Genomic DNA, 18227 nt, shown 5'->3' with positions numbered 1-18227 from the left:
ATAAAAGTTATATCAGTGTGTTTCAAATGTTTTCATGTACTGTCGTTCTTAGCAATCTCAACGTGATTTTTTTCTTACTAAGCAGTGAACTTTTTTTTTTCACTTTCCAACCTCCTCCAAAGAGCTATAAGTCGTATATCCTACCACTTCAGCTCTTCTCTCCCCAAAGGTAAGATGAAACATTTAGACCTGATGGGATTTTAAGGTCAAGACAAAACTCCGTGAAGAAGCACAAAACGGCTCTCAGAGATCTAAAGATTAGCCTTGGTTACCTTCAGACTTGAGAGCTCCAAGGTACAAAACTAATAGCTATTCATTTAAAAGTTCACGAAAGCTTTGGATGTAGAAAAAAAGTCTATAGGGTGGCTGTGTCTAAAAATGAACCGGAGGTAAAGGCGGAGGAGGCGGCACGTTAGTTTATTGAAAGTACTAACATTGCATTAAGTGAAAGAAGACAGAGCAAACGTCAAGATCTTCAGGAGAGTGCTGTCTCCAATCCCGTGCAGCCACGTAAAGGCAAACAGGCACACACACGAACACATGCACACACAGCGGGTCAGGGTTACGATACGGTTTACAAGTGGGTGTCATCCTCCTCAACTGAGCGTAACTTTTCCTCCTGTGTTCCTCTCCTCCCTCTCCCCACTTTCTGTCTCCTCTCTCAGGCTGGTTTCCTGGCAGCCAGAATCGCGGTGAGACCCAGCGGACGCCCAGTGTCCTTAAAAGTTTAGGGGAGCCTCTCCGCCCCAAGTCTCAACCCACAGATTGAGGGCGGAGGGTTCGGGGATCACACCGAGAGCTCTGGACCCCGGAGAAGGGCCGGTAACCCGGAGTCCGGATTACTCAGGAATAGGGTGGGGGTGCCGCGGAGGGGCCTCCGAGCGGGCAGATAGACTCTGTGGGCTGGGGGCGGAGTTCTGGACCGGCGGGGGCGGGGCTCTGAGGCTGGGGGCGGGATTATGGACCAGCGGGGGCGGGGCTCTGCGTGGCAGGGAAGGTATCCAAGGCTGGTGGGGGCGGGACTCTGTGGGCTGGGGCGGAGCTCTAGATCGGCAGGGTGGGGCCGTGAGTGGCGGGGATGAGGACCAATAGAGGCGAGACTCCGCGTGGCAGGGGCGGGTCCCTCTTCCAGGAGCAGAACCCTGCTCGACCGTATTGGGGGCGGGTTCGGGATCCGTGGTTCTGCCTTGGGCTGGGTTTGGGCGGGGGCGGGGCCGGGGGCCGGGGCGGTGGGAGGAAGCCGGAAGCAGCCGCGGCCCTAGCTCGGGAGACATGGCTGGCGTTAAAGGTACATTCGCGACCCCCGGCCTGCTTGTCGCTCGGTGGTGTCGCCACCTCCGCTCTGGGTTCAATCTGGAACTGCACCTTCAGCGCGCTGGCGGGTTATCGCTTCCCTCAGCCCCGCTGCCTTTCCCGCCTCTCCAACTGGGGAGGCAGCCCGCTCCCCTTGCAGGATCGGGGAGCCTCTGCGCTCCCCTGGAGCCTTGGTAAACCCCTGGCCTTCGCTCTCGCCTGGCGTCTACCAGGCCCCCAGGTGGAGCCGCGCCTGGGAGACGCGCCAGGAGCGGTGCCTTCCTGGGAGATTCGGGCTGGCCCCGGGAGCATCAGTCCCAGGCTTCTCCAGAGTTCCTTGGGGCGTCGCTCTCCCCTGCGGAGTTTTAAAACAAGGGTTCCACTTCCTGACATGTCCACCCTAATGCTTCTCCTCCTGTTTTTCTTCCTTGTTTGACTTTCTTACAGAGGAGCCTTTGTCTCCAGTGTGCTGGGCGTTGGGAAACTTAATCCTCTAGTTCCTAATGATTTTTCCAGATAGGCAGAGTTGACTGCAGGCGAGTGTCAGTGGAAAACACCGAGAAATGCTGTATTTCTCTTAATCTTGGAGCCTAGATTTGGTGAAATTTTAACGCCACCTTCTTCAGTGTTTTCTGTAGTCATCTGTGGATAGACAAGAAAGTAGCGTACATGCAGTATGTGTTTTTGCAAGAAGCTGTTGATGAAAAAAAAAGTATTAACACTTATCTGTGTGCTTTCAGAGGAATGAGGGGGAAGAAGTTATTGGAAGGCCTGTTATTTGGGTAGGAAACCATTCCATTTCAGATCTTTCTAATAGGAGCGCAACTTGTTTCTGTGTTGGAGTTCGTTTTTTGAAATCCACGCACAAAGATCTTCCCTCCCCAGTTAATTAACATCTGCTATAAACATGTATGTAGTATATGTGTATGTGTGTGCACATGTGTTTTCAGTATGAATTTCTTTAAGTGTGTGAGCTGTTAGTAGCAGACATATTTTATTCTGATATACTGTTATATTCAATATCAGTTGAGCAAACATGATTTACTTGGACAGTGTCCAGTGTCCAGTAATATATCCGTTTGGAGTCAATGCAGAAAACAGATAAAAAAAATCTCAGTATGACCGTTTTTAGTCATTACAGAAACTAACAAATAGTAACTTATATTTGAATGCATTAGATGTGTTAAATAGGGAAATAGAATATGAAGTGGAAAAAGACTAAGAGAAGAAAATATTTTGCAAATAAGTGAATTCAACTTTTTTTGAGGAACTGCTGTATATTGGAGGCCTGGGGTAAAAAAAAAAAATGACACGTTATTGTTGAGTGAGAGCTGGAAATAATTATATTACTATGTAAGTGTCTACAGGGTGCACAAATGCAGTAGGAGCACAGAGATGTTGTAGTTTGAATCATGCCTCCCAGAAAAGTATGTTCAAGTTCAAACTCTCTAGTACCTGTGAATATGACCTTATTTGGAAATAGGATCTTTGCAGATATAATCAAGTTATTACTGATTTAGGATGCACCCTAGTGCAGTAATTGGCATCCTAAGAAGACAAAAATTTGAACACAGAGGGAGAATATCATGTGAATACAGGAGAGAAAGTGGAGTGATGTATTTGCAAGCCAAAGAACACTAAAGATTGAGGATTGAGAACAACATTAGATGTTTAGGAAGAGGCTTGAAAGGCTCATTCCTTACAGCCTTTGGAGGAAATGCAGCCCTGCCAACACTTTGATTTCAGAAGTCTATTTTCTAGAATTGCCAGAGAATAAATTTCTGTTCAGAGTCACCCAATGTGTGGTTCTTTGTAATGGCAGTCTTAGGAAACTAATATGGATAGGATTGCTTACACTCCAGAATAGCAATGCTTGAAACAATCTAAAGGCATCCATAAGGCTTCACCTGTTAAGGGGTAGGGCAAGGGTGGAATATATTCCAGTGGAGAGAACAATATGATGTGGGGCAGAAGGCAAGAAAGAACTTGCCTTGTTTTTTTCAGGAACTTGAAGAGTTGGGAGGGTTGAAGCTGAAAAGCAGTAAGTGGGTAAGTGGTGGAACAACTTGTAGGCTATGGAAGTAATTGTAAATTGGTGACACCAGCTGTGTATATATTTGAAAGCTCTTTGCTATGTCAGGAGAATGGATTGGAAAAGTCACGGTTGGCAGCTGGCAAGAGATGATAAGGACCTGTTCTTGGGCAGTAGGAGAGAGTTCAAGAGAAGAGGGTGGATTGAGTGCAGTCAGGACTATTGAGTCACCTTGACTTGTTGATTTGCTGGAAGGTAAAGTGCCCCTCTGGTCAGTCCTCCCAGAACCTCCAAAGGGAAGATGAAGTGTGTGGTTGGGAGGAGTGGGTGGATTTGGACTACTGTAACAGATATACCACAGACCGGGTGGCTTAGGTCACTTTTTTCTGACAGTTCTGGGGACTGGGAAGTCCAAGATCAAGGTGCAGGCTGCATGCACATCTGCTGTCTGGTGAGGACCTATTTCCTAGTTTGCTGATGACTGTCTTAGAATCTTCACATGGTAGATAGAGAGCGAGTGTGCAAGTGAGCATAAGAACACTAAAGCATGAGCATTTCAGTCTGTTATAAGGAATGTAGACGCCATTATGGAGACTCCACACTCATGACCTCCTCTAAACCTAATCACCTCCCAAAGACCCCACTTCCTAATACTGCCTCATCAGGAGTTAGGACTTCAGTGTACGAATTTAATGGATATACATACATGAAGTTCATAATAATAGTCATTTGCTAATCAAAGGTAGCAATTAAATAAGTAAATTGCTACATTTGCTTAAATTTGGGACCTTTGTTCTCTTAAGTGAAAATTTTATTGGGATGTATTCACATACTGTAAAATCAGTCTTGTTAGTGTAGAATTCCATGGCACTTAGTATATTTACAAGGTTATGCAACCTTCACTATCATTTAATTCCACAACATTTTGTCACCTCCCAAAAAACCCTCTGTACCTATAAGTAGTCACACCCCAGTCCCTCTGGCTCCTCTAGCTCCTGGGTCCACTGATCTGGAACTTTTAACTCTTGACTTTATATTTCACAGCTCTTGTGGCATTATCCTTCACTGGGGCTATTGGGCTGACTTTTCTTATGCTGGGATGTGCCTTGGAGGATTATGGGTAAGTAACCATTTCAAAAAGAACTATTCTTTTTTGTGTATCTTTGTTATCATTAGTATGGGAGTTAGAGAACTTGATCAATTTAGCGCCAATCTCTAATCATTGAGTTAGTGAAGCTCAAATTATGGATTCAGTTGCTAATTCAGGGTCAGGTGTATTGTGCAGAGAAGAGTTCTTTTTAAAATAGGTGTGTTCATTTAATAAATACTTGTTGAACTCCTACCCTGGGCATCTGGACATATGAGAATGAGTCAGGTTAAGGAGCATACAGTACAATTGTGAGAGACAGGCAAACAATTCAGACAGTAAGACAGCAGCTGTAGTGGAGATGTATGCAAAGTACAGTGGGAGCTTCGAGAAAGTCCATCTCAGCCAGGCACAGTGGCACATAGTGTAATTCCAGCAGTTTGGGAGGGAGGCTGAGGCAGGAGGATTGCAAGTTTGAGACCAGCCTCAGCAACTTAGCAAAAGCCTTAGAAACTTATTGAGTCCCTATCTCAAAGAAAAAAAATAAATAACTGGGGATGTAGCTCAGTGGGAAAGTACCCCTGGGTTCAGTCCCCAGTACCAAAAAAAAAAAAAAAAAAAAGAAAAGAAAAAGAAAAAGAGTGAGACTGGGGGCAGGCAGTCATAGAGAGCTGCATAGAGTGTCTCCAGCTGGTGAGGCAGTAGAGGGCATTCCAGGAAGAAGGAACAGTCAACAACTTTCTTTATTCAACAACTCACAAAGGGAGATTTGGTGAAGTATGTGGTCGGTCTCTGCATGCCACGTGGAGGAGGTTAGATTTTATACTTTTGGCATTGGGAGCTGGGGGCATATCTTGAGAATGGGTGTGGCGGGAGGAGGTTTTGTTAACAAGTCATTCTGGTCAAAATGTGAGACTAAATAGGAAAGTGCTGATACTGCAGTCAGGGAGAATATTCTAAGGAGCCATTATCATGAACCAAACAAACAGAGGCGTGTGGCAGTGGTTTGAAGAGAAAAGGAGAGTGGTGTTGGCAGTAGAACCATCAGGTATTATTAGTTAATGTCAGCACTCAACTAGGGAGAGTTCCTGGGTGTGTCTCAGCTGATTGGCTTGAACAAATTGACAGAAGATAGTGTGACCAAGACCACCTGGAGCTAGACCTTGATAAAAGTTCAAATCTATCATGGATGAATTAAAAAGAACTATCACATAAATTCCTAAATATGATATTAGTAATAATTTATATTTGTTCAGAATTTTTCTAGCTATTGCTTTATTCTAGTCTTAGGGATAAAAGTTATTACTCCCCCAGCCAGGAAACCAAAATCTAAGTAGTTAAAGATTTTCCCAAATTATACAGAAGTAAGTGACAGAGATGGGAATGGAACCTGTATTCCGATTCTCTTAACCCAAAGGTTTTCCATTCCATGACTAGTTCTAAATTCAGGTGTTTTAATTCTCTGTGATACACTCACTTTGTCTCTGTTAAAAAAAAAAAAAAAAGACCCATTACTATTACAAAGAAATTAATTTTATGACTTCACAATGACTACTATGATGACACCACAGGTCAGCAAACTGCCCACAGACCAAATATAACCTGCTGCCTGTTTTTTTATAATTGGTTTTGTTGGAACACAGCCAACCTCATGAGTTTAGCTATTTTGGGTTGTTTTGTACTACAATGAGAGTTGAGTAGTTGAGACAGACCTTATTGCTTGCAAAGCCTAAATATTTACCATTTGGTTCTTTACAGAAATGTTTGCCAGCCCTTGGCTTACACATTTACTGAATAGTATTAAGTTTAATGTTTAAATTTTGAATATAAACAAGGTTGCTTCTACATAAACAGTTCTCTTAGTTGGACATTGGAGGCTTACTATAACTGGAAACAGAGTCTTTTAGATTGTTTTTAAAAAATTTGGCACTATATTCCAGGAGAATTAAGAGCTCTTAGCTGTGGGCATGTCAGGTGACAGCTGGGTCTGTTCCAGGCTCTTCCTCTATCTCATTTCCTTATTGGTAAAATGAGAACTTTGATCTAGAGATTCTCTAAGTGCTCCTTCCAACAATATTGTTTGATGATTCTTGAAACAATCCTATAATCTATTTTACAATTAGGATTCTAAACTCAAGTGATTCCATCCTGAATTTTCTTGATGAAGGACACTTTCCCTGCTTTTTGGTTACCATTCTGCCTCCTAGATCTGTGGCTGAAATGGGAAGCTTCACCCCTGCTCAGAGTTGCTTGCTATCTGGGTGGATCAGTGTTATCACAGTTTTGTGGTTACATGTATTATTATGGTGTGTATTTATAAAAGTGAGTAAAGACTTTTTTTTTTCCTGTAAGGAATGAAACATAAGAAATGTCTGATGAAGACAAAGATTATTTTTCTTGGTTTTTTTTTTTTTTTTAGTTATACATGAATAGATTATTTTTGAAGTATGTATAGAGAAAATGCAATTGAAAATTAGATAATTTTTAATAAATGCAAAATAGTGCATTTTGCAAAATCATTTTGTTATTTTGCATTACAGTGTTATTGTGACCTACCATAATAATCACTGGAATGCATCTAATGTTTTTACTAGGGGACTTATGTATTTTCATGCCTTCTGTACTTAGAATCCATTTTTTTTTTTCATTCATTCAACAAATATAAATGGAGGACCTCATTGTAGGCCCTAGAGATAAGTAATGACTGAAGACAAATCTAACCTCTGTTCTCATAATCAAGTAAATATCAGATGGGAATAGGTGCCTTGCAGAAAGTTAGAAGCGGGTGGAATGCTCATAGTTGCCCTTAAGTGCTTAAGAATGAGTGGCCAGTGAAGCCACTTTTAGAAAGGGATCTCTCAATTATGATTGATTGAAGAGGGAAGAGGATTGCAAGCAAAGGGCACAGCTAGTGCAAAGGCCCCAAGGCTGGTATGAGTGTTCAGGAAACAGAAAGAAGGCTGTTGAAGCTGCAGGTTAAGAGAATGAGGAGAATATGGTGCAAAATGAATGGAAGAAGTAGGTGGTATTAGATCATTGAAGTTTTTGTACAGCAGGGTAGGGAATTTGGGTTTTATTCTAAACCATTGAAGCCTTCAAGCATGCATGCACTCAAAAGATTTTCATTAAATTAGCAAGTGCAAGCCACTGTATTATATCCTATAGGGAAAGCAAAGATGACTATTAAGATTTGTGCCTTTACAGAAATTGCAATTCAGCTATACAGAAAACAGTTTCCTGATTATATATTGTGTAGATGTTTCTTAACATAAACAATGTACATATGAATGAACCAATAATATTTTAATCATCACTAACCTATTCCGGTTAGAAATCATCCTATATTTTAGTATTCACAATTGATTAATTAATTTTTTGACCTTGACATTTAGACTGACGATTTTGAAGCAATAGTATGTCTTTAATTTAAGATGTAGCTGTGACTTTTCTTTTTGGGTTTCTTCTGGATCCAAATGACAGTGTTTACTGGCCCTTGTTCGTCCTGATTTTCCACGCCATCTCACCTATTCCTCATTTCATCGCCAAAAGAGTTACATATGACTCTGACGCAACCAGTAGTGCCTGTCGGGAACTCGCGTATTTCTTCACTACTGGGATTGTTGTTTCTGCCTTTGGATTTCCTGTTATTCTTGCACGTGTGGCTGTGGTAAGTTTTGTTTTCTATTGTTTTGTTCAACTGTTGAGAATTTATTTGAAAATCCTGTGTTAGGGACCTCAGTTTCATTTTTATTGCTTAGGCTTTATTCTCAAAGTTAGATAATTTTTTCATTTTCTCTACTTTAAATCTACCTATCAGTATCTTGACCATGTTTTCAGATTGCTTTGTTTCCCTTACAACTTTTTAGCCATATCATATGATTTCTTGCTTTTTCTACTTTAAGCTATTCTCTGGTATTGTTCTTAGATACCTGCCTGTTAAGTTATAACCCAAGTTCACAGAGACTGTACTACAATACTTGTCTAATTACTAAATGAAAATCATACCAAATTCTTTGGCAATTGAGGCCATGGACTTCATTCTCAATACAATAGGCATGGATTGAGGGATATCTATATAGAAGATACAGTGAATAAAATGACATCTTCACATCCAACATAGACATTTTCTCTTTATCTCCGAAACACACATTATCGGTGTACTTTGTTTGATTCATTGATATCCACTGTCTTTACTACTCTTTGCTTTTATTCTGCTCAACTCTATTCTATTTAAATTTCATGAAACTTTGAATATTAGGTATGAACAAATCTTGTTTATTCATTCAATATTCAAGTATCTTTGGAATATCTGCTGTTTGTGAAACATCAGAAATAAGAGTCAAATAACACAGAAACTGTCCTTATAGATAAGTATACTATAGATATACTACATACAATAATTGAAACATGATCAGAATGTCATAGGAGCACCAAGAAGAGAGAAATTACAACTGACCTTTAATATGGGCCTCTAAGGATAAATAAGGTTTTAATTAAAGTAAAGAAGACTGTTATATGGAATGGCACCCTAGTGTTAAAATGCAGTATGTGGAATAAACAGTCCAATACAATGGAACAAAAAAGGAGTAGTTGAGATTAAGGCTGGTAAGGTCAGTGAAGCCTGATGAGCAAGGATCTTGAACTCCTTGCCAATTTGAACTTCAGTGAGATTGTAGGGAAGAATTAAAGGTTTTTAAATGCAAGATTGTCAGGTTCCTTGTTCTTCTTGTGCCTTGGACTAACACTTCTTAAGTTATGCTATTAATATATATATATTTTTCCTTTCAATACTACCATCTTGTTTTGGAAGAAACTTTCATTGATGTTTCTGTTGGTTAAATTAAAGTACAAAATGCCCACTAGAGGGTACTCTTACCCCCAGCTGTGCTTCTGTAAAACCTTCTACCAAATCGGAAAGCTGTTTTCATTTGAATGCAGATTATTATTAAAGTTTTTACTTGCCTAGAAAAGAAGCAAAGACTCATAATGCTCCAATTCGTATTTTCCATGAAAGTGGTCGATGCATGCAGAATTTTCAATACCAATATTTTAATTGAACCATTTATAATCATGCTACATGTACTTTGCTTAAGGCAGTCATTGTCAACTAAAAACAAGGAGAGAAATATGTCTAATAGGGAAAATGTGAAAGATGATACTAGACTTAATTAACAAGCTTCACAGAAGCAATTAGACTAATTACTGAATAGTTCACTGTCCTCCGCCTGTTACATTACTAAGCCTTTTAGCAGCTTTCTGTAATATTTCATTGGATATTTCTAATACAGAGAATAACTGAGATTTGCAAAAAGTATTCATGAAGAAAGTAAGAATTTAATTCTTCTTTTCTTGTGTTTCAGATCAAATGGGGAGCCTGTGGCCTTGTGCTGGCGGGCAATGCTGTCATTTTTCTTACAATTCAAGGTTTTTTCCTTGTATTTGGAAGAGGAGATGATTTTAGCTGGGAGCAGTGGTAGCACTTTATTTTGATAGAGAGCATTGTATTCCTTAAGATTTGTACTGTATGTATATGTGTGTACATGTGGCATTTTACTATGGGATTTAATATGCTGGTTTTTTATACCTTTATATCATGATGATTTTAAGGAAGACTTCCTAAGTAAAAGATTAGTTTTATTCCTAGATAATGAACCGCTGCTTTTACTGAAGTTGAATTATGTTATTTGTTTGGCTGGTCACATAGTTATGATGCTCTCAGAAAGTGTTTTTAACACAGTCTTTTAGACAGCTGCTCACTTGTGCAGGGCATCTAAACCTTTTGTGTGGAGGTGTGCTTAGGTAGGTGAAAACATTGAAGTAGGTCTCTTATGGTCCAGAAAAACTGCTCCCTCTGTGTTGTAGACCCTTGCTTCTCGGAATGTGGTCCATAGACCAAAAGCATCAGCATTTCCTAGGAGCTTATTAGAAATGCAGAATCTGAAGTTCCTTCACCACCACCCAGACGCAGTGCATTTTGATGAAATCCCAGGTGAATCATATTCACACTAGAATTTGAGGAACTTTGTTGGTGAGGAGTAAACATCTTACCTAGCTCCCTTGTCTTCCCCTTGGATTGATCACTTACCCTTTCTGGGTGTCCTGCTCATTTGTGCAAAAAAAAAGTCTCATCTGACCTTATGTTTAGGAGGAGTTCAGACTCTTTAGTGTTTGTGAAATGTTCCAAACTGTAATATATGGGCTGTGATCTTAGTAATCAGCACATCCTTCATGTGTTGGTGTGATATTGGGACCAGAAGAGAAAAGTGATATCTAAAAGAATAATGTGCAATGTTGTTTTTTGACCTTGTGCATGATTTTATGTTCTCAATATTCTGTGTACATATAGAATTGTTAAAGTTGTTGTTTGCAATATTTACACTGGGAAAATTATTTAGATACTTTGTAATTTTCACTGGCATTTTTAATCATGACACTTGAACTTATTGTATTATAATAAATTTCACTTTTAACACACAAGTAAAGTTTAATGTTAAAACTTCATTCTGATGTTGTCTTGCTTAAAAGATAATGAAAATATAAGAACTTCTTAATGCTTTGAAATGAGCAGTTTTGAGCAATAACCTGTCCTGCCTTAGAATAATAGCAGTAACTTTTGAGATACCATTTTGAATGTCTAGTTGGCTTGTAATAACTTTTCTTTCCCTCAGATGGCAATAGTGACCAATTTATACTACCTTTTGCAAAAGTGTTCTTGTTGCTTATACATATTTCATATAACCAAGATAGCCTTAGTATGTAGACTTAAAGCATTACAACTTGACTGTATTTCTAGAATGATACAAGGTATTTGCATAAAGAGCGTTTGACGTGATGGATTATTAGATTTGCTGTGTGTCTGAATAAACATCATTGCCCAACTATCATTTAAATAATAAATGTCAGTTGGAAATATTGCCATCTATGAGTATATAATACAGAAGTCTTGTCCTCATGACACAAATGTTGAATATGTTTTTTTTCCTTATAAAATGTTCCTTTTTTCTATATATTGTGGACTATATTTGGAAATTCAGAGCATATCAATTATATGCAGAATTGAGAATGCATTTCAAAAATTGTCCACAAGTAAGTACTCTTATGCAGGGACTGCCTATTTGCAATTACATTCTAAACAACTGTGTTAGAGGTAGACTGTGTGTGTGTGTGTCAGAATTTAACCTGGGGCACTTCACCTGCTGTTCATTTGGTGCATCAGCCTCCTGAGTTGCTGGTGTGTGTCATGGTACCCGGCTTACAGATAGACTGAAATACTTTCCCTCTCAGGTGACTAAGTTCTCAGGCCAAGCTTCCTAGTCAGGCTAAATCTTAATATAGCTGACATGTGATACTGAGGGCACTTGTCCGGTTTTTGGATCTTAGAAACAGGGTAGTGTGAACTGTTTGGGAAAAGAATAGTAGAAGTTTCTATCCCTTTTCTTAAGAACAAGGTCATTCTCATATTATTTTTCGCACTGCCTCCCACTTCCTGTTGTCCTTGTGGTCCAGGTACACTCTGTGAGTTTTGCTCACCTGTTCTCCCAACCATAAACCTTTCTACCACCCTCCAGGTTCTTCCTATTTCAACTTCAGTCACCTTCCCCCTCTTGTTAATCAGTTTTCTAAGTACAGCTAATATCATGTTCTACACTGAAATAATGAATGACTTGTGATTTTCCTCCCCATATCTGAAACTCTGAATACCTGCAATAACCCTAGTGTTGCAGCTGGATTTTTATAAGAGAATGCCTCCTAACCCACCGACACTCATTCACAGAAAATGGCAGCATTTCCAAGTAAAATGAAAAAAATATTCCTGCAAATTAGAGAAGGATGGCAGTACTTTGGGACAGGGGCAACTCTATCATAGCTCATCCCTCCTCAGAGCACAATCTCAGCTGGTATTGCTTTTTATAGTTGTTTCTTTTCTTCCCTTAAAGGCTGTTTCAGTCAGCTTTTTCATTGCTCTGACCAAAAAACCTGACAAGAACAATTAGAAGAGGAAAAGTTTATTTAAGGGCTTGTGGTTTTAGAGGTCCCAGTCCATAGAAGGCTGGTTCCGGATCTCCAGGCTCAAGGTGAGGCTGAACATCATGGGAAGTGATCACATGATGATCCGGAAGCAGAGACTCCACTCACCAGATTCAAAATGGAAACCCCAAAGGCACACCACCAATCACCCACCTCTTCCAGCCACACCCTACCTGCTTTTAGTCACCATTCAGTTAATCCCATTAGGGGATTAATCCACTGATTGGATTAAGGCTCTCATAACCCACTAATTTCTCCTCTAAACCCTCTTGCATTGTCTCACACCTGAGACCTCCCATCTAAGCCATAACAGGAACCCACATATTTTTCTTGAAATCTTCTTTACCTATGAGGTACCTCCTTGGTAAAGACTTTTATAGACACTGAAATGCTTCATTATGTTAATAACATTCCTGTGCTGTCAGGGAAATGCTCAGATGTTGCTACAAAAACGTACCCTTTCAAAGTTTGTAACATTCAAATTTTGTATGCTAATAGAACCAAAGTATTTATGAAGATACTTAGCATTTTCCAAGCATAATAATTAGCTCACAACTGGGAAGCATTTCTGCAGACGAATGCAAGTTGTGCATTTTAATTCCTTTGTTTTGTTTTATTTTGCCTCATACAATTGTTATTTGCAAGAAATCTCAGTGTATAAATAGCTCCTGATTTACAATCTACTTTCAAAGAGCGATGACAATGGGTAGAACAGTTATATGTAACCCCATACTTATGAAAGATCCCTGAGACTGCTTTAGGATACATGATGTATGTGTGATGAGAATGATTACTTTTACAATAAGACTTGTTTATTCTTCAACAAAGTAATTTATGCAAACTATTAAATGGGAAAGTTCATATTTTACTTTAAGATGCATTACCTATGGAAAGTAGACCAGCAGATTTATTTTCCGTGTTTTTGTCTGGATAACCTTAATGTGAATTTGACTGGTTCTGATCCTGTACTTACTGTAATTGAGGAAAAAGAGGTCCAGGAATGTCATGCTGTCTGGAAGGAACAAAGGCTCTAATTATAATTTTGCTGTGGCTGTCACTCCTCAGGGTGGAGGTGGACATTTGCGGGGAACAGTTCAAGACTGTGATGTGTTGGAAATGCAACAAAATTTAACACTTAAAAAAGAAAAAGTAATGGACCTATCTGAAGAGTTCTTTTTGGGCACTACAGAAAAGGATGCACTAATGTAAAATACTAGTTAAGGAATAATGTACCCTCCTTATGCATGACACGTTTAGGGAAGATTTGCTCCAATGTTTTGCAAGTGAATTAAGCAACTAGATTATAAAGAAATTGCATTTGTTATTTCTTTGTGTTGCTCAGCTAAGTGTACAGGTAAATTACTAGATACAGAAATTTGATAACCACATAACTATAAAATGTCCATTAAAAAAGTGGTTCCCAAGGAAAATTAATAAGTGACCATTTTAAAACAATCATTCATCTTCAGTACTAGGCATATAGACCAAATGGTCCTAGTGTCAAGATCACTTATTTGGAGATCAGCACAGTTGGAGATTTTGCACATTATCTCTCAATGTCAATTATATCTTTATCAAAATAAGATAAGCCTATTTCACATACTTCCACATTAATTATTAGATATTAAATTGAGCTTGTACATTCATTTTTTCAGAACAATAAAACGATCAATTCAGCTGTTGGATAATCATTTTAATAATTTAAAGAATAAGAGCACCTATGCTTCTGTCTCAATACTTTCATTTCCTCTATAGTTAAGAAAATTTGTGTCAACATAGTCTATAAAGTTTCATGATTCTTAGAGCTTTCCTCCCAAAACTATGCTCGTTCCCCTGGCAAATCCAGAATTCTCTAGCAATTTCAATATGGATGCTGTAGCCACATCATTTGTGGTTGTTTATACTTTTGCTAAAATCTATTTACTACTGATGGAAATAAGTCAAATGAGCTTTAAACACCGGCTTTAATGTGATGCTTGATTTATTTAAGATACCACATTAGTATTTGTGGTGACCTCACAGCGGTACCTACATGAGCACACCGCAGCCTGAGTCCCGGTGGTTTGTGGTTGCAAGCACCTCTGTAACCTCCTTACTTTGCTGAGCATGGTGTTTCCTTGTTAGGGACATTTTTCTGTCACCCTGAGACAATCTAGCCAGATGCTCTGAAAAAGAGGATCCCCACCAAACAGTGGTACCAACATTCTGCTTTTCCTGTAGTTTATCAATAAAGGGGAAGTTAAAGGTTGTGGGGCAAACAGATACTCAGGTAGTTTGAAGATGGAACTTTTTTCACCCAAGATACATAAATAAGAGAAGACTTCACAGTGTCACATAAAACATTTATGAGATCCAATTAATGGCATAAGTAGGTACAGCCTTAATATACTTTTGACAAATTTAATTTGAAATATGTAACAAGAAATTATATATATATGCATATATATATCATACATTAACAACTTCATTTATCAAAAACCTTTCCTACACTCTAAACTCATGATCTTAGTGATTTCATGCTCTTTCATGACTTTAAATATTTTTCATAGGCCACTGGCTCACACATTTAAATTTGTAACCCAGGCTTCCCTAAACGGGAATATTTTATATCCAGCTGCCACATTGATACCTACTATGCAATTCAAACTTAACGTGTACAAAATTGAGTTGTTGATTCTCCCTATCTTTTCATTTTCTCAGACCAAAAGACTGAGTCTTTCAGTACTTTTCATTTTTGTCATCCTGCATGAAAATCCATCAGGAGATATTGTTGCTTGTAGCTTCAAAATGTATCCACAGTCAAAACACTTTTCCTTTCACTAATACCACTGTGATTCAAAGCAATAATATGTCTAGATATTGCTTCCTACCTGGATCGTAAGTTTGAGACCAGCCTCAGTAACATGGCAAGGCCCTAAGCAACTTAGGGAGAACTTGTCTCCAAATAAAAAAGGGCTGGGGAAGTGTCTCAGTGGCTAAGCACCTCTGGGTTCAATCCCTGATACCAAACAACCAAACACAGCCCCCAACAACAAGTGGCTGCCAGAGTGTACATCTTTAAAGGGCGAAGTATGTAGTATGTGAATTTAATCGCAATAAAAACAACAAAATTTTAAAAACCGTAACAAAAATAGAAACAATGCAAATGTCAATTAACTGATAAAATGTGGTTGAAGTTTCATGAGTAATGCAAAATTTCCTAGATTGATGGAGGTGATGTTTGCACAACTCTATGGATATACTAAAATGATTGAACTGTTCTTTGCAAATAGGTGAATTTTATGGTATGTGAATTGTATCTTATTAAATCTTCAATATGAATGAATGAACCCTGTCTGAGCTACTGAAGTATATCAGTTATTCCTAGGCTTTATGGAAAAATATCTTCAAGAATCCAACCAATATTGAAATAATTCAAATTTTAGGTGCTTTTTTTCATTTACCTGCATTGCCATTTTTCTACATTTCATAATATTTACCTCTTCCTCAACTTTTAATTTTATTTTTTTTTGTGGAATAGCAGTTAGAACCCAGATCCTCTTGCAAAATAGGCAAGTGCTTTACCAGTGAGCTAATTCACTAGCTCTTTTTTTCAATTTTATTTTATTTTATTTTTAAACATTTTTTAGTTGTAGATGGACACACTACCTTTGTTTATTTATTTATTTTTTATGTGGTGCTGAGGATCGAACCCAGTGCCTCACACATGCTAGGAAAGCACTTTACCACTGAGCCACAACCCCAGCCCTCAGTTTTATTTTGAGACAGAGTCTAGCTAAGTTGCCCAGGCTGACCTGGAACTTGCTATCCTCCTACCTCAGCCTCCCAAGTAGCTGAGATTACAACCATGCATCACTGCACCCAGTTATTTTCCAGACTTCAAATTTTGAATTTAAAATTTATTTCTAAAATGCTTTTTATTATTATTATTATTATTATTATTATTTTTGCTTAAGGATGACCCCAAAATTGCATAAGAGTAAGGGTCCACAAAATGTAGGACTATCCCTGTTGAAAAGAGAGATAAAAATACTTGCCTAACAGGGTTTATATTTCAGTGTGAGAAGAAAAATAACTAGATAAAGTATATGATATGATAACTGCTACGGGAAAAGTATGGTGGGGAAGGGACATAAGTGATAAGTGGGGCACTGGAATTTTAGATAGAGTGGCCATGTAGGCCTCACTGTGAAGTTCAAACCTAAAGAAGGTGAGAAGGAGAGCTGTGTATACAGCTTTCAGGCGGAAGAATCAATCTTTATGCTCATCTTTAATTAGTTCCTTATGAAGTTTTCCTAGGAGAGCAACATTGAGTTGAAGATTAAACACATTTTTCACAGAGCAAATCATCTTCCTGCTCTATAGTTTTTGAGAATGCTCTTTCCCTCAAATATATGTTTTTATATTTTAAAAGATTTGCTGATTTGTTCAGAAAAAAAAATTGCATTATTTTAATTTGAACTTGTTTTAAAAGGATGTTGGATTATCCTATGTTTCTTTTAGGGTGTTTATCTTTTTTCTTATACTTGGTAAATATTTTTAAAATCTGATAATAGACTAGTAAAAGGTAGTTCTGTGATCTTAAATTTTATGTAATTTTTCTACCTAGTGAATTTTGTGAGTTTTATTTAGGCACATATATTAATTTTGCCCTAAAATTATCAATTTATATGCATTCTTAGAAAGTTCTTCTATTATAAGAGAAGAAAAATTCTCCTAAAGCTTTTATGAATTCTTTACAAATATATATATTTTTAATTCACCTAGAATTTACTTTGGCAAATGATATGAGTCAAGGTTATTTCTCCCAGTATCTCTATCTCTAATTCTCTAATGAATTAAGAATCTTAATTCATTAATGTTAGTTAAATAATTTATTAAATTTCAAATATCACCTTTACCATATAGCAAAAATTTATACCTACCTAATTTTTGTCTCATTTTTCTCTTCTTTTTAAAATTTATGTATTCTAAGTTGGTTCCTCATTAAAAAATAATATATATGTACATATATATTTTAAATTTTGTATAATAAATCTGCACTCATTTTTCTTTATCTTTTAAAAAATATTCCAACTAGCTTTGGACGTATAGTTTGAGAAATAAAAAATGCAAATAAAATAACTATTTAGGAAGTGAAGTTATGCAGTAGGTGGGACACAGGTTAGGTTATGGTTATAATAGAGAAGAGAGGGGTTGAGATGGCAAGTAAGTAAAGAAACTCTTAACACTCAAGGTAAGTGTCAACAGCTGAGACAGGAGCAGCTGAACACTAACTACTGTCACTTTTGAGGACTAATTAAGGCAATGTCAGAAAATTTTTCTGTATTCTCTTGTTTTTCTGTGTTATCTAAATATATCCTTATGCAGGTTGGAAACTCCTAAAAATAGTTCATTATTGTGGGCTTTCTTATTCTAAGTCAAATAAGTCAGATTACAAACCCCATGGCACCTGACATTACCTAGGTGATTATTCATAGGCTTAAAAGATTTAAGAGAACTACTGAATCTCATGTACTTTGGGGCAGTATTAGCAATTAGAAAAGCATAATTCCACATGTTTTATCAAGAGAAATTGATTCTGCTTTGGACATCTTCATTTGGACTAAAAGTATTTTAATCAGAATAAATACAACGGGCATGTACTAGGAACTCAGAATATTAAATGTCAACTTAATTGGTATAGAGTTTCTTAGTGAAGGATTAGTGTAGTAAGATTAAATAGATTTAACTAAAAATATATTTATTTTGCTTAGATTAAAAAGATTATGTCGTAATCTATATTTT

At 37.8% G+C, this 18227-nt stretch overlaps 1 protein-coding gene across 1 annotated transcript; it reads left to right on the top strand.

The window, feature by feature from the left end:
• Positions 1–1226: 1226 nt before the first annotated feature.
• Leprot (leptin receptor overlapping transcript) lies at positions 1227–11317 on the top strand. The gene is made up of 4 exons (XM_047541269.1): positions 1227–1288; positions 4370–4445; positions 7893–8079; positions 9773–11317. The coding sequence occupies exons 1-4, from the start codon at positions 1273–1275 to the stop codon at positions 9887–9889; spliced, it is 396 nt and encodes a 131-aa protein (XP_047397225.1). The 5' UTR covers positions 1227–1272; the 3' UTR covers positions 9890–11317.
• Positions 11318–18227: the final 6910 nt, after the last annotated feature.

This window comes from Sciurus carolinensis, chromosome 1 (assembly GCF_902686445.1).
Source record: "Sciurus carolinensis chromosome 1, mSciCar1.2, whole genome shotgun sequence".
NCBI classification, from domain to species: Eukaryota; Metazoa; Chordata; class Mammalia; order Rodentia; family Sciuridae; genus Sciurus; species Sciurus carolinensis.
This window is presented reverse-complemented; position numbering and strand designations above follow the sequence as displayed.

Bases quoted from the DNA above. Each gene is read 5' to 3' on its own strand.
- Leprot (XM_047541269.1), top strand. The intron at 4,446-7,892 runs GTAAGTAACCAT...TCCAAATGACAG, and splicing joins TGTGCCTTGGAGGATTATGG to TGTTTACTGGCCCTTGTTCG. The intron at 8,080-9,772 runs GTAAGTTTTGTT...CTTGTGTTTCAG, and splicing joins TTCTTGCACGTGTGGCTGTG to ATCAAATGGGGAGCCTGTGG.